General features: G+C 41.8%; 1 protein-coding gene across 1 annotated transcript in view; it reads left to right on the top strand.

Annotated features, from left to right (window-relative positions):
- Positions 1–18,268, top strand: part of LOC143294815 (uncharacterized) — a 36,371-nt gene extending 18,103 nt beyond the window's left edge. Inside the window, exons 3-4 of the mRNA XM_076606312.1 lie at positions 4,364–4,500; positions 15,112–18,268. Of these exons, the coding sequence (XP_076462427.1) occupies positions 4,364–4,500; positions 15,112–16,823 (1,849 nt within the window). The 3' untranslated portion in view covers positions 16,824–18,268. The remainder of the gene's footprint in view (positions 1–4,363; positions 4,501–15,111) is intronic.
- The last annotated feature ends 9,052 nt before the right edge of the window (positions 18,269–27,320 follow it).

Here is a 27,320-nt window from a genome sequence, read left to right as displayed (position 1 = left end):
AACAAGAGTAATATACATATGTTCTCAAATAAAAGCATTTCACATATTCGCTTTTAAAAACATTGCAATTAATTATTACATCGTAATTATTAAACAGAAATATATTTAGAATATGGACGTTAGCATTAGACATATTCATTGTACATTCATCCTGCATATTGCACATTATTCTTCCTACATATTGCACATTCATTATAACCAATTGTCACGTTTTAAGCTCAGTAAACACACACACACACACACACACACACACACACACACACACACACACACACACACACACACACACACACACCACAACTAGAACAAGGTACAGCCTATCATGCACGGACTTTCACACGTCTCACATGAGAGTGCGCGTGCGCGCACACACACACACACAGTTCTCAAGAATTTAAAAGGTGGATTGAACGTGGAATAAAAGTCTTCAGAGCTCTGGATTTCAACTTAAAAGTTCTGTAGCGTCGTCCTGATGGCAATAGCTCATAATACTTTGCTAAAATATGGGTGTCGTCAGTTGCTATCTGCCTGCTTTTTTTAACCACTCGACTTTCATACAGCTCTTGCATACTAGCTTGTTTCACTCCCACAATTTTACTGCATACACTCATGACATCGTTCAAAACACGCTTACTCCTCACTCCCAAACTTCCATACCAGCACATAAATGAAACTGTAAGCACAGACTCGATACAACATCGATAATAACTTTGAAGAATATTTGAATTTATACCAACATTTCTAAGCTTCTGTAAACAAAAAATTCTAGATTGACATTTCTTATGAATGGAATCAACATTTCTGTCAAAAGTCAGCTTATTGTCTAAGATGGTCCCTAAATATCTATATTCATTGACCCTCTCCACTGTTTGACCATCAATTAAACTCTCCCTACAGATTCAAGATATTCTTTTTTCTTTTCTTTTTCTTTAAATCCCCCCCCCCCCTTCACCCTTTCTCTCCTCAATGTAGTTTCACAAACCAGAATGATTATTGTTCCCCTTCCCACCACACCTTAAAATAATAATCATTTATACCGTATTTAAAACACATATATATATATATATAGCAAACACACAACACAGGAAAGCACCGACTATGTTACGAATCAGCGCCCATGACTTACAAATCGAACAGGAAGGATATAATAATACACCGAAAGAACAAAGACTGTGTGATACCTGTAACACTTTCGAAGATGAGAGTCACCTTTTAGACAATTGTGTAAAATACACTACTTACAGACACAGATTCCTAATCGATATATGTCATCCAAATGCAAAGCCCAGTGAATTGATCATTCTATATGAATTACAGCCAAGGCTGGCGAAATTTGTTCACGGATGTTTCTCTTCTTAATATGCTCATGTTTGTGTTTCATTGTGTCTTATAATTGTTAAGGTTTTATGACAATAAAAAGTATTTTATTCTATTGTACCGGGGTTCCAAATAAGCAGAGGGTATGGTGATCTGATGCAGGGGAGGGGGGAACACGGAGGGTTGTGTGTGGAGCAATATTGCATCTGTGAGGGCTGGGAGCGTGTGAGGCTGCAGAAGAACAGGTCTTTAGCGTGGCGTGGTGGCGCTTCTAACCAACCTGAATCAGGGGCCGCTATTCTTGTCGCCTGCGGCAGAGGGCGGATGACACGTCTGGGGGTGGGGATGGGGGGGGGGAATGGGGGGGCGGGGGGAGGGTGTGAAGCGTCTCTCGCCTCTTAAGTGTGTGTGTGTGTGTGTGTGTGTGTGTGTGTGTGTGTGTGTGTGTGTGTGTCTTTCGTCGATGGTCTTCTGAATGAACATCATTTCATTTCATTTCACGTTTCATTTCCTCTCTTCTTCTTCTTCTTCTTCTTCTTCTGATTCGTATTCCTTTTTCCTTTTTTTTCTCTGTCTGTATTTGTCTCTGTGTTTCTCCAGGTCTCTCTTCTGAATATGTCATAGACATCCTGACATTTTTCAGTGTCATTATTTTGCTGTCTGCGTTTATCTATCTATCTATCTATCTATCTATCTATCTATCTGTCTGTCTGTCTATCTATCAATCAATCTATCTATCTATCTATTTATCTATCTGTTTCTATTATTATGCCTATCTGTCTATCTACCTATGTCTCTCTCTATTTTTGTCACTCTGTCTGCCTGTCTCTCACGCTCTGTCTGCCTCTCTGTCTCTGTCTCTTTCTCTGTCTCTGTGTCTGTCTGTCTGTCTGTCTGTCTGTCTCTCTCTCTCTCTCTCTCTCTCTCTCTCTCTCTGTCTGTCTGTCTGTCTGTCTCTGTCGACACCCCACCCTTCTCTCTGTCTGTCTGTCTGTCTGTCTGTCTGTCTGTCTGTCTGTCTGTCTCTCTCTCTCTCTCTCTCTCTCTCTCTCTCTCTCTTGTCACTGTTTTGAAAGGAGGGTTGTGTGTGGGGTGGAGGAGGGGGGGGGGGTAAGGGTTGGAGTGATCCATTCCATTATACTAATGAGCGGGCATTCCGCCTGCCTTCTGGAACCATTCCCTGTCCTGCTCGTTCCCATCAAACTGATCACATTATGAGAATGAAGCAATATCACTGCGACCTCTTCGCTGTCATCGTCGTCGTCGTCTTTGTTGCTGTTGTCGCTATTATCATCATCGTCATCAATAGTATGAGGACTCTCAATTGTATACACATATGTGCATAATATTTGCAAACATGCTAGTGCATGAACCCCCTTCGTGTGTAAACGCAAGCAGAAGATCAAATACGCACGTTAAAGGTCCTGTAACCCATGTCAGCGTTCGGTGGGTTATGGAAACATGCACCCCCCACCCCCAACCCCCTCGAAAACGGAGAATGGCTGCCTACACGGAGGGGGGGGGGGAGTAAAAAAAAAAATGGTCATACACGTAAAAGCCCATTCGTATACATATGAGTGAACGTGGGAGTTTCAGCCCACGAACGAAAAAGAAGTATACACATTATGCCATCAGTTACTGCATACCGATAATAATAATAAGAATAATAATTATATGATGATGATGATATGATGACATCAACAACATGAACAACAAATAAGAGCAACAATGACCTTCGTCATCATCACAGCATTTCAACCCCATATACTGACCCTGCTGCTGCTGCTGCTACCACTTCTCCTGCTGCTTCGCGGTGATGATGATACCGATGATGAAACATAAACTACCTCCATCACTAACATCGCAACCATTCCACCACTACTTGAACTCATCCTCGTTTTACTCCTTCTTTTACAACTGCTGCTGCTGTTCCCCCATCCTCCTCTCGCTACTACTACTACTGCTGCTACTACTACTACTACCACCACCACCACCACAGTGTGGTACGGTGCGCTGGAGTGCAGTGCAGTACAATATAATACAATATAATATTATACAATACAATACAATGCCATATCATACCACACGATACAACTCAACACAGCTCGACACAACACAACGCAACTCAACGCAATAAAATGCAATGCAATGCAACGGTGTACAATGCAATGCAACGGTGTACAATGCAATGCAACGGTATACAATGTAATGCAACGCGGTGCGACGCGATGCAGCACAGCACAACGCAACGCACAGGAACACAGCCCAACGCAACACAACACAACACAGCACAACACAACGCAACACAACACAGCACAACACAACACAACACAACACAGCACAGCGCAGCACAACACAATAAAACACAACACAACCCAACCCAGTCCAACCCATCCTAACCCAACACATCACAACCCAACCCAAAGCAACGCAACACAGTGTAATTGGTGCGACCCGATGCAACGCAACACAACGCAACAAAACCCAGCACAACACAACACAACACAGCACAACACAAACACAACACAACACAACACAAACACAAACACAACACAAACACAACATAACACAACACAAACACAAACACAATCACAAACACAAACACAGCACAACACAACACAAACACAAACACAACACAACACAACACAAACACAATCACAATCACAAACACAAACACAATCACAAACACAATGACAAACACAGTCACAAACACAAACCCAACCCAACACACTGCAGTAGCGTGACTATTAGCTAGGGTTGTTGTGGATTGACTATTAACTAGGGTTGTTGTGGGTTGACTATTAACTAGGGTTGTTGTGGATTGACTATTAACTAGGGTTGTTGTGGATTGACTATTAACTAGGGTTGTTGTGGGTTGACTATTAACTAGGGTTGTTGTGGGTTGACTATTAACTAGGGTTGTTGTGGGTTGACTATTAACTAGGGTTGTTGTGGATTGACTATTAACTAGGGTTGTTGTGGATTGACTATTAACTAGGGTTGTTGTGGGTTGACTATTAACTAGGGTTGTTGTGTTTTTTTGCAGACACCAGGCCACCGAGATGTCCAGCGCCCTCAAGGCTAAAGTGAAGAACGCCGCCAACCTCCTTCAGCAGAGGAAACTCCTCCAGCGAAACCTCAGGTCTCTGCAGCAACACTCTCTGTCCAGGGACATACTGGCTGGTGAGTCTATCTCTGTCTGTCTGTTTCTTTGTTTTTCTGTCTGTGTCTCTCTGTTTTTCTGTCTCTGTCTGTCTGTTTGCCTGTTTTTGTCTGTTTCTTTGTTTTTCTGTCTGTGTCTCTCTGTGCCTGTCTGTCTGTGTCTGTCAGTCTGTGTGTGTCTGTGTGTGTCTGTCTCCCTCTTTCTGTCTCTGTCTGTCTCTCTGTCTGTCTGTTTCTTTGTTTTTCTGTCTCTGTCGCTGTCTCTCTGTCTGTCTGTCTGTCTCTCTGTCTCTGTCTCTCTCTCTGTCTCTCTTTCACTCTCTCTATCTCCCCATCTCATTCTCTCTATCTGTCTGTCTGTCTCTGTCTCTCTCTCCCTCTGTGTGTGCGTGTGTGCGAGTGTGCGTGTGTGTGTGTGTGTGTGTGTGTGTGTGTGTGTGTGTGTGTGTGTGTGTGTGTGTGTGTTTGTGTATGTGAAAGAAACACTGGAGACAAATTGTACAACACTGACGCGAAGTGAGTCTTTATTATTTTTCATCGTGATAAATTTTCTCTCTCTGTCTCTGTCTCTGTCTCTGTCTGTCTCTCTCTTTTTCTCTTTCTCTCTCTCTCTCTCTCTCTCTCTCTCTCTCTATATATATATATATATATATATATATATATATACAATACATATATACATGTATATCTATATGTGTATAAATAAGAGAACGAGAGGGAGGGAGAGAGTCTTTTAATTACAAGGTATTTTCTCATCCGCCAGCTGTCATATGTCTACAGATTAATTGAGTTTATTTCAAGCCAGGGCATCGATTCACGGAAGATTACATTTTCCAGTAAAACATACGTGTATGCAGTATCCATTCATTAAAACAAAAATCGAAATTATTTAATTAAAAAGAAACCAGAAACGGAATAGCAATCATCAAATCTTTCAAATAAACAAACGTGTAACTTGATCGTTTAATGAAAAAAATGAGGAGAAAAAAAAGAACAAATCATAACAAAAGAAAACAAAACAAAATTTTATCAGATTTACGTGTAGCGACAAAACTTACTCCAAAGGGCAAGGTAACCAATTCCCTTATGTTTATAATTTCAAATATCAATTTTCCATCATTGACCTTCCACATGCCTTGCAGGGAAGACAACTTTCTTTGCCGTGGTGGCCTTTGAGCAGTTTTCTGCTTCTCTTCAGTGAAACACAGAAAGCTGGCCATATTTCTCAATTTGACCTTGTTTGAAACTGTCTTGTTTAACCTATTATTATGTTATGTGCATTAGTTTTTTGTGCGTTTCGTTTATTTATGTATTTACTTGTTTATGTATTTAAGTGGTTTTTTTTACTTATTTATTTATTTATTTATCTATTTATTTGTGTATTGATTTATTCTTCTTGTTCCTTTTTCTTTTTTCTTTTTTTTTTAATTGTTTATCTATCTGTTCATTTATGTATTCATTCATTTTTTTTCATTCATTTATCTATATGCTGTTTATGTATTCATTCATTTTTTTCAAATATATATTCAGTTATTTGTCATTCAAATGATTAGAATTAATCAACTGATTCTGAGTTGAATTTAATTCAAGTAAATCAAAATTAATGTAAATTAATTATTATCAATTAAAATGATTTATTTCTTTATTCATTCATTCATTTATTTCATTGGTTCGTTAGTTAGTTAGTTAGTTAGTTAGTTAGTTAGTTAGTTAGTTAGTTAGTCGGTCGGTCGGTTGGTTGGTTAGTTAATTAGTTAGGTAGGCAGGTAGGTAGTAGGTAGTTCATTAATCTCTTCAAGTTGACAGTTTCAAACAAACGTAAAATTGATCAGCTTTTCACATCAAAGCTTCTTCGCAAAATCGCCCAGGAGTTTAAGAAAGAGTAGATAGACAGGTCTTGTAAGAATGGTATTGAGAAAATTAGTGTGGCGACTTTCTCAAGAACAATCTTATAATATTTCGTTCAGGCACAGTAAATCATTGTTTTTGTTGTTGTTGTTTTGGGGGGGTTTTGTTGTTGTTGTTGTTGTTGTTGTTGTATTTTTCATCGCCTTTAAGTTATATCGTAAGGAGTTACGTTTAATGAACAATATAAAACAGTGCTATCTTATTTCAGGTCAGATGATTGTAGAGATAGTAGTACTGCTGGTGGGAACTTAAGAAAATGTTCGCGTGTGTAGCTGGAATGCTTCTGGCACTGCGGGTATGATTTTGAATTTTTACGTTTTGAGGTTGTTCATGTTGTTGTTGTTGTGTTGTTGCTGTTGTTGTTGTTGCTGCTGCTGCTGCTCTTGTTGTTGTTGTTCTTCTTCTTCTGCTTCTCCCTGCTTCCATCCCTCCCTCCTCCCTCTCTTCCTCTCCCTCCCTCTCTCTCTCTCTCTCTCTCTCTCTCTCTCTCTCTCTCTGTTTTTATGTATATCTACATCTTCCCGTTTGTTTCTCGGTTGATCGCTGACATGTTTCATTTTCACATAAGCCTGTCAAAAGCTTATTTCACTCCTATAATTGTTTTATTTGATTTTGAAAATCGTATTTGGTACCCCATTGCTAAAGCGATTCACTGTAGCGTGGAACTTCAGTCAGCCAACGTTGTATTGTAATTGGCTCGTGTTTCATCCGTCGTCAGAAGATGACAGGCATCGATGCATTTGACTGGTTTGAACAGTGTTTCATTTCAGATTGTTACCGTATTGATAACAATGAACAATTTGACCGGATAAGAAGACAGCCTGGTGTAAAGTCCTGTCATTTCAAATGTCACTCATTCAATATTGATGGAGAAACTGTGCATTAGTATCCATCAAGAAAAAAATATTAATAATAATAGATAAAATGACAAAAGACTTCCACACCAATACTTACGATCTTTGAAGAAGAAATAAAAAAGAGGAAGACATGAATACATTAAGAGATTACTATAGAAAGCGTACAGCGGATTAGGAATGGAAATGAAAGGACAAGGGTGTGGGTGGGGGAGATGGGTCGGCAGCAGTTACTGTTGTTGAGATGTGTGTGGTGTAGAGGTTGTTGAGATGTGTGTGGTGTAGAGGTTGTTGAGATGTGTGTGGTGTAGAGGTTGTTGAGATGTGGTGTAGAGGTTGTTGAGATGTGTGTGGTGTAGAGGTTGTTGAGATGTGTGTGGTGTAGAGGTTGTTGAGATGTGTGTGGTGTAGAGGTTGTTGAGGTATGTGTGGTGTAGAGGTTGTTGAGATGTGGTGTAGAGGTTGTTGAGATGTGTGTGGTGTAGAGGTTGTTGAGATGTGTGTGGTGTAGAGGTTGTTGAGATGTGTGTGGTGTAGAGGTTGTTGAGATGTGGTGTAGAGGTTGTTGAGATGTGTGTGGTGTAGAGGTTGTTGAGATGTGTGTGGTGTAGAGGTTGTTGAGGTGTGTGTAGTGTAGAGGTTGTTGAGGTGTGTGTGGTGTAGAGGTTGTTGAGGTGTGTGTAGTGTAGAGGTCGTTGAGATGTGTGTGGTGTAGAGGTTGTTGAGGTGTGTGTAGTGTAGAGGTTGTTGAGATGTGTGTGGTGTAGAGGTCGGCAGCAGTTACTATTGTTGAGATGTGTGTGGTGTAGAGGTTGTTGAGATGTGTGGTGTAGAGGTCAGGGAGGAAGGTGGCACAGTGGGTAAGGCGCTCGTCTGCCAATACAAAGTCCGTAAGGGTCTGGGTTCGAATCTCTGTCTCGCCCTTTCTCCCCAGCTTGCCAGTAAACTCCAGCTGAGCGTCTCTCGTCTGCAGCACGCACTTCGTTGGTGCACTGGAAAAGAGCCCAGGTACGGGAGTGCTGTCCTCTGGCAACTTTCTGTGGAGGAAATACACACACACACACACACACACACACACACACACACACACACACACACACACACACACACACACACACACACACACACACACACACACGTAAATCGATCCTACCACACAGATTCACAAACCTACCCCCACACAAACGGAAGAAAAGTCAATGAGAAAAAAAAGAAAAAAAAAAGACACCACACCACCACCACCACAACCACCACCAGCACAACCAGCACCACCACAACCACCACTACCAGCAGCAACAACAACACCACCACCACCACAACCACCACTACCAGCAGCAACAACAACACCACCACCACCACAACCACCACCACCAGCAGCAACAACAACACCACCACCACCACAACCACTACCACCAGCAACAACAACAACACCACCACCACCACACCACCACTACCATCACCAACAACAACACCACCACCACAACAACAATAATGATTGTAATAATGATAATGATAATATTAATGATGATAATAACAATAACAACAGCAACAACAATAGGAACAACAGCAACAACAACAATAAACAACGCAGAGAGAGAGAGAAAAAAATATATATATACATAACATTCTACAAAGCACTATTATCCGGAAAACGTTGATGTTATCAGTTCTCCCTAGGGACCACCCAGAGGAGGGAGGGGCGGGTGTTATTGTGTATACACCTCCCCTTAGCCCCCGAAAGGCCGGAATTAGGAGCACCCGTTGGCACAAAACACCCACATCAATGAGCCAGCCACACACATACATATGATTCACGTCTATCGCCCGCTCTGGGCGACCTTCGCAGGAGGTCTAAGTTTCCCTTGTTGGCCACGTGACTTTGCCCTGGTGTAGCCCGTTAGAACTACACCCCCCTCCTACTCCCACCCCCAGGATAAATAAGGAGAAATGTTATGAGAAATAGCATGGCTGGGTGGGAGAAAATTGAGAAAGGAGGAATGTCTCCTCGCGTGAAATATCGTCAATATTACGTACCTACTTTTTTGTGTATATGATAATAATATCAATGGGGAATTTGGTGGGGGGGGGGGGGGGAGGGGGGTGGCTGCGTTAGACAATTATTGACACCGACAGAGCGGACAATGATTGAAATGTCCGTGATAATAAACAAGGGAAAAAAGTCAATCAAAACAGATGAAGAAAGAAACATTGGTGCGTTGCCTTTATGTAAACGGAAGTAACCTTATCATTTGCCACTGCGTACGTGTGTGTGTGTGTGTGTGTGTGTGTGTGTGTGTGTGTGTGTGAGCGCGTTCAGGGTGGTGTGTGGAAAGAGTGGTTTTCTTTCCTTTTTTTCTTCTTCTTTTTTGACTCACTGTGTAAACAAAGTGAGTCTATGTTTTAACCCGGTGTTCGGTTGTCTGTTGTGTGTGTGTGTGTGTGTGTGTGTGTGTGTGTGTGTCTGTCTGTCTGTCTGTGTGTCTGTGGTAAACTTTAACATTGACATTTTCTCTGCAAATACTTTGGCAGTTGAAACCAAATTAGGCATAAAATAGGAAAAATTCAGTTCTTTCCAGTCATATTGTTTAAAACAATATTGCACCTCTGGGATGGGCACAAAAAATAAAAAAAATGAAGCCTAATTATATGCAAACTGCATTTACTGTTATATTTATATTTTTTTTATTATCTAAACTTGGCACTTTGATCTGATATTCTGACACAACAACAAGAGCAGTCATTATTGTCATTATTTGTTCAAACAGGAACTTCTTTTGCTAAGCATGGAAGTTTTATTTATTTTGCAAACGTTTTGGTGCAGATAGTAAAAAAGGGAAATTACTTTGTAATTAATGCTAGGGGACTTAATTTGCTTTAAACTGTTCTTTCTCATCTTAAACATTACATTTTTTTTTTTTTTCTTTTCTTTTTTCTTCTCCCAAACTTATCCATCATATTTAATACAGAGCACTTTTCAACCATTTTTAAAATCTCTCTTTTTTTCTTTCTTTTTTTACCTCCTAATGATTCCTTTACAGGATAAAGCGTGAAGCACAAGTGAGTCTTGAAGGCTTTGCCTCTTATTATTATTTCTTAGCTGGCAAAATGTATAAAATATTTACCAAAAGGTAGGAAAATCGGAGCAAAGTGCCTTTCCCAAGGGATCTTCACCATGCGGAAACTGGGCCTCGAACCCTCATCACTGGTGAACACTGGATCACAAGTCCAGCACCTGACCGATTCTGCTACAGAACCCCCTTTGGCTTTTGTTATTTCCGTATCCTTTTTATAGAGAAAGAGATAATACACCGACACTTCTCCTGACACTATTAAAAAAAAAATCATCAGTTTTATTTTCTATGTCCCATTAAGAGGAACAGAAAGTTATTCTGGCTAAAGGGTAATCGTTAAAGTTGTGTAGCGTTTATCAAGGTTTGTATCCTGTTCATTGTTATTTCAAATAGTTTAGTAGTTTGCTTGTTTAACGTCTTTTTTTTCTTTTATTACTATGATTATTATGATTATGATTATTATTACCATCATCATCATTATTATTATTATTATTGTTGTTATCATCATCATCATCATCATCATCATCATCATCATTATTATTATTATTATTATTATTGTGTTCTATTGCATTATATTCTTGATATATCGCTTGTTCACGTTTTTCGGTTTTCAGTTCAGGTTTGTCAGTTCAGTCGCCCGAGCTCTTGACATGACTGGGAGGAGTGGTGTCTTAGTGGTACTGCGCCAGACTAGGAAACAGTCGGTGTCGGGTTCGAGGCCTGTGGAAGTTTATAGCAATGAAGATGCTCTGTGCCTTGCATGAAACTGAGGAGAAATAAAAACGAACAGACTTGCAGACAGGATGAAAAACGATAAAGAGAGAGAGAGGTGGGGGAGAGGTGGGGGGAGGTGTGTGTGGGTGTGTGGGGGTGGGGAGGACGGGGAGGGTGCAGGGAGGAACGGGGGGCGGGGGGGGGGGGTCCGTTATGACGAAGCGCTCTCGCCGCCCCCTTTTGGAAAACAGCCCGAAGTTGGCACACAGCTTGACACAGAGAAATTTGTAGTGACAATCACCGCAACGAAGCTGGTGCCAGAACGCACTCTGATTTTGTCTCTGCACAAGATTCAGCGCAATGCGAAGAATAATGATAATTATTATTATTATCATTATCATTACTATTGTTATTGAACACATTACAGCAAAATCAATACTGTATATCAAAAGAAATGTTCTATTTTGGTTTTCACAAGTACTGTTTTTTTTTGTTTTTTTTTGTTTTTTTTTTGTTGTTTTGTTTTTTTGTTGTTGTTTTTTTGTTTTGTTGTGTTTTTTTTTGGGGGGAGGGGGGGTTTACTGGTGTTTTCGTTCTGTTTTGTTTTTTTCTTCTTCTCGAGTTCTGTCGTGCTCAAAGAAGTTAGTCAGTCAGCGTCTCACCAGAGTTTCTTGGTGTACGTGTTACCCCTCGTTCTGTTTGGAAGCACGCATCAACTCTACATTATCACTGGGGAGAAAGAAAAAAAAAGAAAGAAAGAAAACCACTAAAAGAAGAATATGACTTGAAGACTGAAACGGACACCACTTTCTTCTACTTCCAGATCCCTACAACTTTGCCCACCGGAGAAAAAGACATAGATTCGCATCTTCACATTTTCCTTCTCATAGCAGACTGTCTGGAGGCAAAAAAAAAGTTAGAGCTTGGAGACGCACGTATGGAAGCTGCTGCGTGTGTTTAGTGAAGCCGCAGGGGTTCCCCGCTATCGCAGAGGTAGCTGGGTGTTGCTTTTCCCCTTTGATTCTGTTTAGCAAGGTTTACATGACAAGGCTCGTATTTTTTGTCGCTTCAGTTTCGGGCCCCTTTACCGCCCTCGCCTGTAATCGTTCGCCCAAATAAACAGATGGATTAAAGTTTGTATATACACTTACTGGCGGAGGAATAGAGGTCCCCATAGAAGCTGACACCCAGGTCCCCACATCCCTAAGGGACGGGGATCGGGGAGGGTTTCAGGGGATCGTTTTTCACGTTGGGATCACTGCATGGTATCTGTGCTCTGCTAGGTTGCAGGCGGGATTTTTTTTTCTTTGTTGTTCCGTCTTCACTACCTCCCTTACAACGACAACAACAATAACAACGACGACAACAACAACAATGAAAACAGCTACCGTTGGGAAAAAAGAGAGAAAAGGGAGAGAGAGAGAGAGAGAGGAGAGGAGATGAGGGCAGATTTTGAGACGTGTGTCTGTGTGGAGGAGAAGGAGGAGGAGGTGGGGGTGGAGTAGGAGGGGTAGGGGTATGTCAGTGTGTGTGGTGAAGGGAAAGTTGAGAAAAAATGTATAACACTGACATGAAATGGGTTTTTAGACAGATTTCATGCTGGTGCATGTGAAAAAAAATGTCGGATTAGTAATGACAAAGTTGTTTTTTTGTGTATTAAAAAAAACACCTAAATCATCCTCTCTCTCTCTCTCTCTCTCTCTCTCTCTCTCTCTCTCTCTCTCTCTCTCTCTCTCTCTCTCTCTCTCTCTCTCTCTCTCCGGGAGAATATCACGCCGGCTTTAAACGTAATTATTCTACTATAGATCATATATTTACTTTGATGGCTTTTGTACAGAAACATTTTCTCCCAATCGTAAATTATATTTTGCCTTTATAGATTTTGAAAAAGCCTTTGATTCCATTAACAGAGCTATTCTTTGGCCTATTCTCTTGAAAGCAGGTGTTAATGGAAAGCTACTTAAATGTGTGATGAGTATGTATAAATGTGTGAAAGCAAGGGTGAGATGTGGAGGCAAAATGACTGATTATATTCAGTGTACTTCTGGTGTGAAGCAAGGAGACATATGTAGCCCTGTTTTGTTCTCTCTGTTCATAAACGAATTGACCTCTGAAGTTCTTAAATATGGAAAGCATGGTGCACAGTTTATTGGTGACTTCTTAGAAATATCTAGACTTCTTTTGGCTGATGATATTGTTTTAATGTCTGAAACAATATTAGGATTGCAAACACAGTTAAATAATTTGTATTGAGCTGCTACTTCACTTCAGTTGAAAGTCAATATGTTAAAGAGTAATATAGTTGTGTTTAGAAAGGTGTGTATTTGGGGATCAGAGAAAATTTGGACTTACAATGGAATACTTATGCTAGTTGTGAATGTTTATAAATACTGAGGAATCTATTTTTCGTCAAAACTTAGTTTTACTGTTGCACGTAAAAACTTAGTTTTACTGTTGCATGTAAAGACTTTGCAAGCAGAGCGAAATATGTACTTTTCTGTATCATGCAAAAATTATCCAGTTTAGAAAATCAATCTTTTGAATTGTTTATGAAATTATTTGACTGTCAGATTCAACCTATTACACAATATGGAGCTGAAATTTGGGGTCTTTACGTATCAGCAATTCACTGTGAAAAAGTTCATTTATTAGCATTAAAGAAATTTCTTGGGGTGACTATGAAAACACCTAATGATTTATTGTGTGTTGAAACTAATCGCTATCCGATATATTTGAATTCGATTATCAAATGTATTTCTTATTGGTTAAAAATTATGCGAATGGAAAACATAAGACTGCCAAGGAAAGCCTACAACATGCTACATGATTTGGATAATAGAGGTAGAATTAACTGGGTGTCAAAGGTGAGAATAAAACTGCATGATTTAGGCTTTGCTTACGTGTGGCTAAATCAAGGAGTAGAGGATATAAACGGATTTCTGCGTACACTTCACTCGAGACTGATCGATTGGCGTTGGCAGGAATGGTTGAACCATATCCTAGAAAGTAGTCGTTTTGATTTTTATAGACAGATTAACTTGAGACGTACGGTACCAGTTTATTTGGCTATGAATATGGATAGACATTTAAAATGGCAAAGTTTAGATTTGGAATTTCTGATTTGTTTACGCATTATTACCGTTGCAGGCAACTTAAAGATAGTGACCTTATTTGCCCTTTATGTAAAAGTGCGACGGAGAGTGAACTCCACTTTGTACTTTGTTGTCCTGTGTTAAGTGATCTTAGAAATCAGCTGATATCTTCAAAATATCATAGGCAACCCTCCCAGTTCAGACTGTATTAGTTTATGTCATCCACTAGGGAACACGTTAATAAACAGCTGGCAATTTCCTTGTATAAAGCCTTAAAGATTAGAAGTACAATATGCAGTTGAGCGTGTGCTATTTTTCCTCTTCTTTGTTATTCTGTGTCAATAAGACTAAATGCTGATAGTAACTGTTTTTCTCATTTTCAGGTTACAAATGTGATATATTACATATCTGAATATATTACCTCTGTAATGTTTGTTTACACCACCCCTTCATGAGGGGCCATGGCCTATACTGAATAAAACATTCGTATACGTCTCTCTCTCTCTCTCTCTCTCTCTCTCTCTCTCTCTCTCGTTTTTTTTTTATGTATGTTGTATTATGTGAAATGTTTTTGTTTTTCTTTGTTTTTTATTGCTGTCTATTCATATACCCCTTCATTAGGGGCCTTGAATCTTGAATCTCTCTCCTCTACGTCCTTGGGTCTGTATACAAAAAAAATGCTTCACATTACTAATTGCGTAGAAGAAAATCAGGGCTACAGGTGTGTGTGTGTGTGTGTGTGTGTGTGTGTGTGTGTGTGTGTGTGTGTGTGTGTGTGTGTGTGTGTGTGTGTGTGTGTGTTTTATCGGACGCTCAAAAAGTGATGTGTGTGTCGCTTTCAATCGTTCGTGATGATGACAGTTGCGAAATAACACAATTCCTTGTGTGTAAATAAACAGCTGCATGTTGAGCTGTACCGTGATACCAACAAACATGTCGCCCAGTGTCAGAAAGCAACACCCGACCTCACTGCTTTCCCTCTCTCTGTTTCAGCTTACAGAACCCGGATGCACGCCCTCCCGCCGCCAGAGGCGCTGCGCTCGGTGACGCCGTACATGAACGAGCGCATGCGCAAACGAAGATGCTTCGCGGACAAAGACCTGGAGCTGGTGATGATGGAGCGAGAGCGGCAGCTGGAGCTTGCCAAGTCACGTGTCCCACTGCCCGGCATTAGCCAATCACAGCTCGCGACGGCGGCTGCGGCGGGGTACCACCACCCCCACCACGCGCCGGGTAACGTGGCAGCTGCGTTGCTGGGCAGCAAGGATCGTGGAGGTCACACGGTGAACCCCAGGGACTTCCTGCACAGGATCTTCCCCGGCCACAACCCCAGCCTCCTGGAGCTGGTCTGGCAGGGCTGCGGCGGCAACCTGGAGAAAGCCATAGAGCAGCTGGCCTCTGGCATCAAGCCCGTGTCGCCGTCGTCGTCGTCGTCGTCGTCGTCATCATCATCTTCCTCCCCTGCTGCTGCAACTCCGGCTTCTGCGCCTCCCGTCTCCCCCGGAACCGTTCACTGCGGTCCACCTCCCTCCCTGGTTCCCCCTCCTCATCATCACCACCAGCATCAACAACAGAAGAAACACCAACACTATCTAGATCAGCAACAGCAGCACCTACAACAGCAGCAGCAGATGTACTTACAGGCCGCAGCAGCGGCGGCGGCAGCAGCCGGGATGCTGGGGTTCCCTGGTCAGGCAGGCGTTCCCTTCAGCAGCCCTGGCGGTGTCCTGGCCCTGCGGACCCCTCCCTCCCTGAGAGAGCCACGGATGGAAATGTTGCCGGCATCTTCTCCCCACCATCCTTCTCTCTGTGTCATGCCCTTCCCCTTTCTGTCTCCTCCTGCTCCTCCTGCTGCTGCTGCTGCGGCGTACGCTGCCACCGCCTCTCTGCCCAAGACTGTAGCTGGAGGAGGGTGCTCTGCTGAGGCCTCGCATCCTCCTCCAGGACATCCAGTGTCTTCCTCTGGGAACCTCCACCGGTCTGGGAAAGCCTGTCATCCATGGGTCAGCACGAGCAGCAAGGGGATGCCTGTCTCCCCTGTGGAGGCAGTCTTGGCCAGAAAATCAGCCTTCAAGTCCTGCTCCTCCTCCTCCTCCTCTTCCAACTCCTCCTCCTCTTCGTCAGCTGTCAGAGAGGAGAAGGGTTCGAATCTCGCGATCGCCCATACCGCCAGCAGCGAGCGTGGCTCGGTCAGGTCTGACCGGAGCAGTCTGTCGCCGCCTTTCCCCCTCTCCCCCACCCCCACCCCCACCGCCAGTCTGTCTCCCTACCCCTACACTCCACCCTCCAGGCAGTCCCCTGGCTCGAGTACTCCCCCTTCCAAGCCTTCCTCTTACTCCACCACTCCCCCATCCAATCCTTTGTCACACTCCCACACCTCTCCTTCCATCCCGTCCTCCAACTCGCACCCTAACGGCTTCAGCGACCCCTCTTTCTCCTCCTGTGCCCCCACCCCCACTTTCGGCCAGTCCAGGTCGTCGTCGTTCTGTGAAGCGTTATCGGACAGTGACCGAGTTGTTCAGCCACAAACCGGTCAGCCCGTGTCGGACACTGACCGAGCGCTGCACGGGAAAAACGCCGCCGGTGCCGTGTCACGCAGGGGGTCAACGGATCACGGTCACACCACCACCACCACCACCACCACCCCACCACCGGTCAAAACGAGGCTCAAGTTCTCTGTGGAGTCCATCATCGGCAGTGCTTGAAATCTGGAAGAACGTTTGAACGTATTGAAAATGATGGCCATTTTCTTTTCCACCGAAAAACAAATCAACAACAACAACAAAACTAACAAACAAACAAACAAGTTTGGCCGGAGTTGTAGCTGATGAAAAGTTTGGCCAAAATTGTTGTTTAAAACAAGCGTGTCTGAACTTTGGTCAAAATATTTAATACAGATATAAGTCTGAACTTTTGCAAAAACAAAGTTCTTTGATGTATAAATCAGTATGACGTTTGGCCAACATTGTTTTTGATATGGACAGAAGTCTGACGTTTAGCGAATATTCATGGGCATGATTTTGAAGTTTGAAATGTGCAGACGTTTTTGTTGCTGAGGTAAGGAGAATGGACAGCCTGTAATAAGTAAACTTGTAAAAGTGGGAAAAGATATCAGTAAGTAAACTCCTTAAAGTGGAGAAGACATCAATATGTGAATACCTGAGAGTAATAAAAATGAAATCAATATATGAACTCTTTAAATTGGAAAAGGCATCCATATGTGAACTCCTTAAAGCGGAAAAGACATCAATAAATGTGATCATTATAGTGGAAAAGACGTCAATTTTTGAACTACTGAGAGTAAAAAAAAAATCAAAATGTGAATCCCTTAATACTTGAAAAGACATCAATACATGAACTCCTTAAATTGGAAAAGACTTCAATACATGAACTCCTTAAATTGGAAAAGACATCAATATGTGAACTCAAAGTGGAAAAGACATTAAAAAATTAACTTAATGTGCAAAAGAAAACATTAATATGTGAACTCCTTAAAGTGGAAAAGACATCAATATGTGAACTCAGAGTGGAAAAGACACAAAAAAAGAACTCCTTAAAGTGGAAAATACATCCATAAATGAACTTTAAGTGCAAAAGAAAACATCAATATGTGAACTCCTTGAACTGGAAAAGACATCAGTATGTGAACTCAAAGTGGGAAAGACATCAAAAAATGAACTCCTTAAAGAGGACAGTCGTCCCGCAGTAACGTCTGGAATGACAGAAAGCCACAACAATTAGCATTCACTGCTTCCATAGGTCTCTTCTCACGACGAAATATGCAAATCTCTTGGAATAATTCTGCACAGCCGTTACGACAATAGTACATTGTACTCTTGAAGACCACAGATATCCAGCTGGCGAAAGTTTGGTGTTCTGTGTTACCTTTTTTTTCTCTCTTTTTTTCTGGTATTTTTTGTATGATTTAGTTTGGGTTTATTGTCTGGTTCATCTGATATTATTCTATCCATTTTCTGTTCATTTTATTGTACTTTATTTTCATTTCATCTTTTCAGCCGCACTTTCCAGTGCCGGCTATCACCAATGCCTGTTTCATGAAGTGTTTATCGCGGAAGATAATCAATCAAATGTGTTGAATGATGAATAGTAACTTATACAGTGCCTGAGAGTTTTGCCTGCCCTGTTGAGATGCCTCCATTTTACAGAACACAGTTCTTAGTGTAGTGTTGTGTACATGAATAAATATAACATTTATAATTCACTGGTACCTATGTGCGGGCTAGAGAGAGAGAGAGACAGACAGACAGACAGACAGACAGACAGACAGACAGACAGTCACTGAAATGGTCAAAATCAGTTCAGTTCAGTTCAGTTACTCAAGGAGGCGTCACGGCGTTCGGACAAATCCATATGCACTACACCACATCTGCTAAGCAGATGCCTGACCAGCAGCGTAACCCAACGCGCTTAGTCAGGCCTTGGGGAGAAAAAAAAAGAAATAAGAAAATGTGCATAAGCAATAAATGGATACATAATTAAATAGATAGATAAATAAACAAAGAAACAAACAAACAACTAGATAAATAAAAAATAAATAAATAAATAAGTAGCATAAAAAGTAAGCAGAGAGTGAAATAAAAACAGAATGCAGGAAAAGAAAAAATAGAATAGAAAGACAATAATGATAATGAATAGATAACAAAATAAATGATAAAAACATAAATCTGACAATTATGCAAAAATACCACAAAGACACTGTGTTACATAAATGAGGTGGTGGCAGAGTAGAAGCTGGATGGACCAGAGGTTTGGGGAAGGCATTTTGGGGAGGTAGAGTAGTGCTAACACACAGCAAGAGTGGAGTGATGGCCTAAAGGAAACACGCCCGCCTAGGCAGCGAGAGAATCTGAGCGCACTGGTTCGAATCCCGGCACAGTCGCCATTATTTTCTCCCCCTCCACTAGACCTTGAGTGGTAGTCTGGACGCTATTCATTCGGATGAGGACGACAAACCGAGGTCCCGTGTGCAGCATGCACTTAGTGCACGTATAAGAACCCACGGCAACAAAAGGGTTGTCCCTGGCAAAATACTGTACAAAAATCCACTTCGATAGGAAAACAAATAAAGAATTTTTTTTTTAATTTAAAAAGCCAAATGCATGCAGGAAAAAAAGAAAAGAAAAAGGTGGCGCTCTCAGTATAGCGACGCGCTCTCCCTGGGGGAGAGCAGCCCGAATTTCACACAGAGAAATCTGTTGTGACAAAAAAGAGTAATGAAATGAAATAATTAGAATCCAGTGGCCTTGCTTAAAACAGTCCTTCGACAGAACTGCTGAGGGCGGGCGACGGATCGGAGGACAGCAGATAAACACACACACACACACACACACACACACACACACACAAACTATGAACTGACAGCATAGCAAAATTGTATTGTATTATTGTATCACTCTTTTTTGTCACATCAGATTTTTCTGCGTGAAATTCGGGCTGCTCTCCCCTAGGGAGAGTGCGTCGCTATACTGACAGCGCCACCCTTTTTTGACTCACTTGTGTAAACAAAGTGAGTCTATGTTTTAACCCGGTGTTCGGTTGTTTGTGTGTGTGTGTGTGTGTGTGTGTGTGTGTGTGTGTGTGTGTGTGTGTGTGTGTCCGTGGTAAACTTTAACATTGACATTTTATCTGCAAATACTTTGTCAGTTGACACCAAATTAGGCATAAAAATAGGAAAAATTCAGTTCTTTCCAGTCATCTTGTTTAAAACAATATTGCACCTCTGGGATGGGCACAAACAAAATGAAGCCTGATTATATGCAAACTGCATTTACTGTTATATTTATATTTTTTGTATTCTCTAAACTTGGCACTTTGATCTGATATTCGACACAACACCAAGAGCAGTCATTATTATCATTTTTTGCTCAAACAGGAGCTTCTTTTGCTGAGCATGGAAGTTTTATTTATTTTGCAAACGTTTTGGTGCAGATAGTAAAAAAGGGAAATCACTTCGTAATTAATGCTAGGGGACTTAATTTGCTTTAAACTTATCTTTCTCATCTTAAACATTACATTTTGAAATTATACTCAATACATAAAAAGCGTGTGTGTTTTACTCTCAGTGTACAGGGCTTTCACTATATTCATTCGCCCAAGTGGTCTTGTTCGGAAAATATTAAAATCAATATGACGAGTGGATTTTACAGATCTGTTGGCTGAGCCCTGAAGGTCATGGGCAAAATTCAATTGCGTACACATATTTATACACATTCAAAGTGCGTGCTCATATTCCTTGCGAACGCGAACGACGCCATTTTGTTTCAAGTTGTTGACCTGCCCGTTCAATCCTGTATTCAATGGACAATACACGATACCATGTGATGGAAAGTTGGAGAAGGAGACCGTTAAATATTTATTCAAAGAAAGATTTGTGAACGCCTCATCACTTACTGGATTATGCCCCAAACTGCCATAAAAATATCCACAGAATCAGTCGGAATTCACAGTTAAAAATTGTAAACCATGCAAGTTAATACCCTTGAACTGATCACGATGAAACGAAAAAATTTCCAGTCTTGACTTTTCTCAAAATGAAGTCCTTTTCACTTCATACGACGTTTAAAAGTACTTGTACTTGGCTCTACATGTTATTAGTTTAACAAAATAATAAAAATGTTCATATCAACTTTAAAACTATAAAACTAGAATGAACATAAAAGAGAAATTGAATCGACCGTGTCGTACTACATTCCAGGCAGGTGTAACTAAACTTGTACATCTATCTACATCTAGTGAAAACGACTAAATGTTGCAGTGTGATTGCGGCGATAGCCATTAAAAAGAATTTTTTATTGCCCTTAAAGATTTTTTGAATGCCCAAGATACACCAGAATAATATGATTTAAACAGCGTTCTCACTGCGAATACCGCAATTGATTTATCGCCCTTTAAAAAAGTATGTTCAAATGTTAATTTTTAGAACGTCAGTTAAGAAGCCACGATAGTGTAATGGATAAGGCAGTTTCTTCTCACCCGAACACGCGGGGTTCGAATCTGGCTAGGACTTTTTTTCTTTTCTTTTTTTAACGCGAAGCTTAATAATAACAAATACATAACACATTTTAACGATTAGATTTTCTCTTCTTTTTTTTTTTTTAGTGTATCACAAGTGAGTCTTGAAGGCCTTGCCTCTCTTGTTTGTTTTGTTTTGTTTTGTTTTCCTATCGAAGTGGATTTTTCTACAGAATTTTGCGCAGGGACAACCCTTTTATTGCCGTGGGTTCTTTTGCGTGCGCTAAATGCATGCTGCACACGAGACCTCGATTTATCGTCTCATCCGAATGACTAGCGTCCAGACCACCACTCAAGGTCTAGTGGAGGGGGAGAAAATACTAGGCGACGGCCGATGTGATTCGAACCAGTGCGCTCAGATTATCTCGTTTCCTAGGCGGACGCGTTACCTCTAGGCCATCACTCCACTAGAAGGAAAACAAAAACAAAACAAAAAACAAAAAAAAAACCCACTATTTGCAGAGACCCAGGCTTTGACACTCAATCCGGACAGACCTGGAGGAATCTGGTGAACAGTTCTTCTGTGCGGCGCCTAAATGACTCTTCACAGAGAAGAAGAAGAAGAAGAAGAAAAACAAGAACGATAACAAGAAGGAGTGTTGATTGTGAGAAAGATAGTTGCGAGGGGAGGGGGGACGGAGGGGGTTGATAGCTTAAAGGTTGGAGTCAATGTTACTGGGGAGGATGGTAGAAGACGGGTTTGGTGAAGTTGGGGCTGGAGATTTTCGGGATAGATTAGTGATTTGGGGAAAGTAGAAGTTGTAGGTATGTGGTTGTGGGTTTGCTTCGGGAGGTACAGGGTGACAGGGACTTCTAGCGGGTAAAGGGTTCAGGGAAACGTAGGAATAGTGTGAAGTCTTTCTCACTGTCTCTGCTCCCATCTCTCTCTCTCTCTCTGTCTCGGTCTCTCTTTCTCTCTCTCTATCTGTCAGTCAGTAAGTCTGTCTGTCTCTCTCTTTCTCTCTCTGTCTGTTCTTTCTGTCTTTGTCTCTATGTCTGTCACTCTGTCGGTCTGTCTGTCAGTCAGTTTCTCTCTCTCTCTCTCTGTCTCTCTCTCTCTCTCTCTCTCTGTCTCTCTGTCTCTGTCTCTGTCTGTCTGCCTCTCTCTGTCTCTCTGTCTCTGTCTGTCTGTCTTCTGTCTGTTCTGTCTGTCTGTCTGTCGTCTGTCTTCTCTCTTCTCTCTCTCTCTCTCTCTCTCTCTCTCTCTCTCTCTCTCTCTCATCTTCTCTCTCCGCGTTTTTCTTTCTGTGTCCGTTCCAGCCCCTATCCCTTCCTGCCTCCCCCCCCTCTCTCTCTCTGTCTCTGTCTGTCTGTCTGTCTCTCTCTCTGTCTCATCTCTCTCTGCTGGGGGTGGCGTCTGCTCTCGTCTCTGTCTTCTCGTCTCTTCTCTCTGTCTCTCTCTATGTTTCTTCTTTGTTAACCCCTTCTGCATCTTGTATCTTCTCGTTTTCGTCGTCTGTCTCTGAGAGGGTGGCCGTCTCTCTCTGTCTCTCTCTCTCTCTGTGAGAGGGTGGCCGTCTCTCTGTCTGTAAACAGCAGCCCCCAGGGCCCTCTCAACATCTCTGCAGCACGGATCAGTTATGAAGGATCTGTCAACAACAATAATCTTCGTCCTTCTGTGTGGCCAGTTAAACCCAAATAGTTTAATGGTTTGCCACATCACAGGGATAATCCTACCTTTGTCTGTCTGTCTGTCTGTCTGTCTGTCTGTCTGTCTGTCCGTCTGTCTGTCTGTCTGTCTCTCTCTCTCTCTCTCTCTCTCTCTCTCTCTCTCTGTCTGTCTGTCTCTCTCTCTCTGTGTTATTTTGCTTTCCTACATGACGCGCGAATGTAAGCCGGAGAGAGAGAGAGAGAGAGACTCAGACTCAGACTGAGGCTGATACTGAGACTGAGATGAGTTATTTACTTTAGGCCATAGCCCCATATGAATGAAGGGCGATAGCACAATATGCATATGTCACCATAAACATCAGTAAACATTCACCATTTTCAGAATTAATTAAAGAAATTAAGATGATACCGTTTCTCTGAACTTAAAATCTCTATGTAAATGCAATGCGAGATTACATATGACACCATTATCAGATGATGCCATCAATAAACATAATTCAGATTGTTTAAACCAACAACCTGCAGATATGTCATTCCTAGGCTGCCTCTTTTGGGGCGAATTTTGTTTCATACATTCCCAAAATTCTTTTTGATCTCTAACAGATGCTATCAAATTGTCTAGTAAGCTTTTGTTAAACTGTTTTCTCTTATTCTCACATATATTTTTATATTCTTTTCTAGCTCTTACATACCCAGTATTATCATCCTTATCTGAAGTTCTATGAAACCTTCTAAGCAGCCTACGAACTTTTGTCCTAAACATTTACATTCCTCATCGAACCATCCCTCTTGCTGTTTATTATGTCCCACGCTAAGTTTTCTTCATACAAGTTGCACATTCTCCAATACATTCATTGAACTGACAATTTCAAAGCTTCATTTATATTCACAACAATGAGATCCAAAGCCATTTTCAGTTTTTATTATTAATTTCTTTTTCTGTCAATTCAATATGGAATTCCTGGCTATACTGTTCGTTCCACACACATTTTTCTATCACCTGTTTGGTATTGAAATTAAAACTTTTACCTAGGTTAAATATGCAGAAACACGGAGACAAAAACAGACAGATGAATGAAAAAAAGGAAGAAGGAATAAGAATCAAAAAGAGAAGAAAAAGAAGAAAGGAGAGAGAGTGTGTGTGTGTGTGTGTGTGTGTGTGTGGCTGTGTCTGTGTCAGTGTGTGTGGCTGTGTGTGTGTGTGTGTGTGTGTGTGTCAGTGTGTGTGGCTGTGTCTGTGTGTGTGGCTGTGGCTGTGTCTGTCTGTGTGTCTGTGTCTGTGTCGTTGTCTGTGTGTTTGTCTGTGTCCGTGTGTGTTTGTGTATGCGTCCGAGTTCTTTATTCAAACAGGCCTAAAAATGGACATGTCTACGGTCTGTCAGTCATAGAAGTTAAATCAAGTTCTGGAAGAGCATAGGCTTTTAGCAAGGCCGAAGCAAACATAAATACATCTATGCACACCTAAATATACCCTAAACCCTTCCTTCATAAACCATCTCCAAACAGCACAGGAAAACAGGAACTCAGAATAATCTCTTCTTTTTTTTCTTTTCTTTTTTTTTTTTTTTTTTTTTTCTTTTTTTTTTTTTTTTTTTTTTTGTGTGGATCACGTATATCACCCCTTTCTGCAAACGGCATCGAGGAAGAGACAGGGTATGGTTGGAACGGAGTGGTGATGGAGGGAGGTGTGTGGGGGTTGGGGGATGGACGGTGAGGTGGGTGTGGGTGGTAATCTGAAATCTGAAAGATGTGGTAACTTCGCGCTGACAGATGAAACGAGGCTTGACATTTGATGAAATCATACCGTTCCCCTCTCTGTGAAAGATATCTTCGTTATGTTCAGTCTGGTTCTTTTCTTTTTGTTTTCTTTCTGTTCCTTCTTTTATTCTTTCTTTCTTTCCTTCTCTCTTTTCTTCGTTTTTCTTTCTTTTTTTTCTCCTTTTCTTCCTTTCTTTCCTTCCTTCGATCCTTCTTATGATCTGTGTGGTTCTTTGTTTCTTTAGTTCTTTCTTTTTTCTTTCTTCTTTCTTTCTTTCTTTCTTTCTTTCCTTCCCTCGATCCTTCTTGTGTCTGTCTGGTTCTTCTCTGTCTTTCTTCCTTTTTTCTTAGTTTCTTTTTTCTTTCTTGTTTCTTTCTTTCTTTCATTCCTTCCTTCCTTCTTTCTTTCTCTCTTTCTTCCTTTCTTCCTTCCTCTATTTCTTTCTCTCTTTCTTTTCTTTCTCTCCATCATCAAGGCCTTACCAGTACGATGGGTCTAAGCGTACGTCAGGAACCTCGTCCTTTCTTTTTCTCCTTTTTTTTTTCTTTTGGAGAAAAAACAAAATTGGTGTATCGTGTATGGATCATTCCGCACGCCTTGACACCTCCAGGAAAATGAACTTTCTTTCTTTCTTTCTTTTTTTCCTTCCTTCCTTCCTTCCTTCTTTCTTTCTTTCTCTCTTTCTTTCTGTCTCTCTTTTCTCAAAGAATGATCACTGCATCCGATTTATTTGAATTTTGCATCCAAGAATCCTAGATATTTTTTTAAGGAAGGAAGGGGAATAAGGATAGGTAGAGGGACGCTGTAATGATCTGTTGAAGTTATAAATGGGCCATTGCCCGCTCATATTGCGTACGAATATATTTCTTATTGGAGATTAATTATACGTCGAATTGTCTACATTTTGCTCCAGACAAACAAGAAAAAGGAGACTGAAATTTCTCGTGCATATATATATATATATATATATATAACACAGATGCGTGCACACGCGTACATACACACACACACACACACACACACACACACACACACACACACATAATTATGCACACACACACACACATACACACACACACACACACACACACATATAATTATGCACGCACACACACACACACACACACACACACACACACACACACACACACACACACACACATACACACACACACACATATACATACACACACTCGCATGCTAATACACACACACACACACACACACACACACACACACACACACACACACACACACACACACACACACACACACACACACACACACACTTCATGTACACTTCAATACAGGGGGGAAAAAAAAAAAAAAAAACAAAACAAGAAAGACACACCGCGTCAATTTTGGCTTTGACTATGATAACCACCGCATTGTCACTGATTAGCAACAGGTCGATGTAACCCGAGCTGAACGTGCTGCCGACCGCAAAACACTGTTCGTCCGCCACCCAACTAAACGAACCTTCTTCTTCTTCTTCTTCTTCTTCTTCTTCTTCTTCTTCTTCGTTCGTGGGATGCAACTCCCACGTTCACTCATATGTACACGAGTAGGCTTTTGCGTGTATGACCGTTTCTATCCCGCCATGTAGGCAGCCATATTCCGCTTTCGGGGATATGCATGCTGGGTATGTTCTTGTTTCCATAACCCACCAAAATCTGACATGGATTACATGATCTTTAACGTGCGCATTTGATCTTCTGCTTGCTGTATACACACGAAGCGGGTTCAGGCACTAGCAGGTCTGCACTTATGTTGACCTGGGAGATCGGAAAAAAATTTCCAACCTTTACCAACCAGGCACCGTCACCGAGATTCGAACCCGGGACCCTCAGATTGAAAGTCCAACGCTTTAAACCACTCGGTTATTGCGCCTTTCTTCGACGAGCGGAAAGTTACAGCACAACGGATGGCTGAAGACTGTGTGAGGAATAAATGACTGCCCCCCCTCATCCGCCCCCCCCCCCCCAAACTACCACCACCACTAACACATCACCATCTTCCTCCCTCCTTAGATTCCAAGTTTCAACACACACACCCTTACCCTCACCCTCACCCCCCTTCCCCAAACTCCTCTCTCCCTCCCGGGGTTTGTGAGGTTCCAATTTTCAATCTGCCTTTAAAACGAAGTGAGGTGAGAGAGAAAAGGAGGGGTAGGGGGGAGGGGGGTGCGTGAGGGAAGAGAAAAAAAGAAAGAAAAGAAAGCAGGTCGTTTGAAATTACTTTTCTTTTTCTAATTCCCTCTTTCAGCGCCATTGATGGGAAACGAAAAGATGGGAAGTGGGAATAAGGAGCGAGGTAGGAAGGGGGTAAAGTAAGGTGGGGGGTTTGGGGCGGGGGGTGAGGGAGGGGGGATAGTAGGAGAAGAAGAGGAAGACGAAAAATGTCGAGACGGAGGAGAGTGGGGGGTGGGGGAGGAGGAGGAGACGATTTGTTGAGAGATGAGGGGGATGGAGCGAGGAGAGAAGTTGGGTGGGGGAGGGGGGGTGAGGGGGCAGGGAGGGGGGCGGGTGAGGGGGCAGGGAGGGAGGGGGGGTCGAGGGGGTGATCATGGGGGCAAGGAGAAACGTAGTAGCGGGAAGAGATAACTGGACAGAGAGGTGCTAGGAATATAATGAAAAGATAATACAGAAATGTAGTCCGTCAATACAAAAAAATAAAATAAATAAATAAATAAATCACATGTGTGGAAAAAAAGCCGTTCATAGGAGTATAGAAAAAAACCATAGAAACTGCAGGAAACAAAAGGGAAAAAAACATCACATGTTCTGTGGGAAAAACAACA

This window comes from Babylonia areolata, chromosome 20 (genome assembly GCF_041734735.1).
Source record: "Babylonia areolata isolate BAREFJ2019XMU chromosome 20, ASM4173473v1, whole genome shotgun sequence".
NCBI classification, from domain to species: domain Eukaryota; kingdom Metazoa; phylum Mollusca; class Gastropoda; order Neogastropoda; family Buccinidae; genus Babylonia; species Babylonia areolata.
The sequence above is the reverse complement of the archived record's forward strand: the minus strand, read 5'-3'. Positions and strand labels throughout refer to the sequence as shown.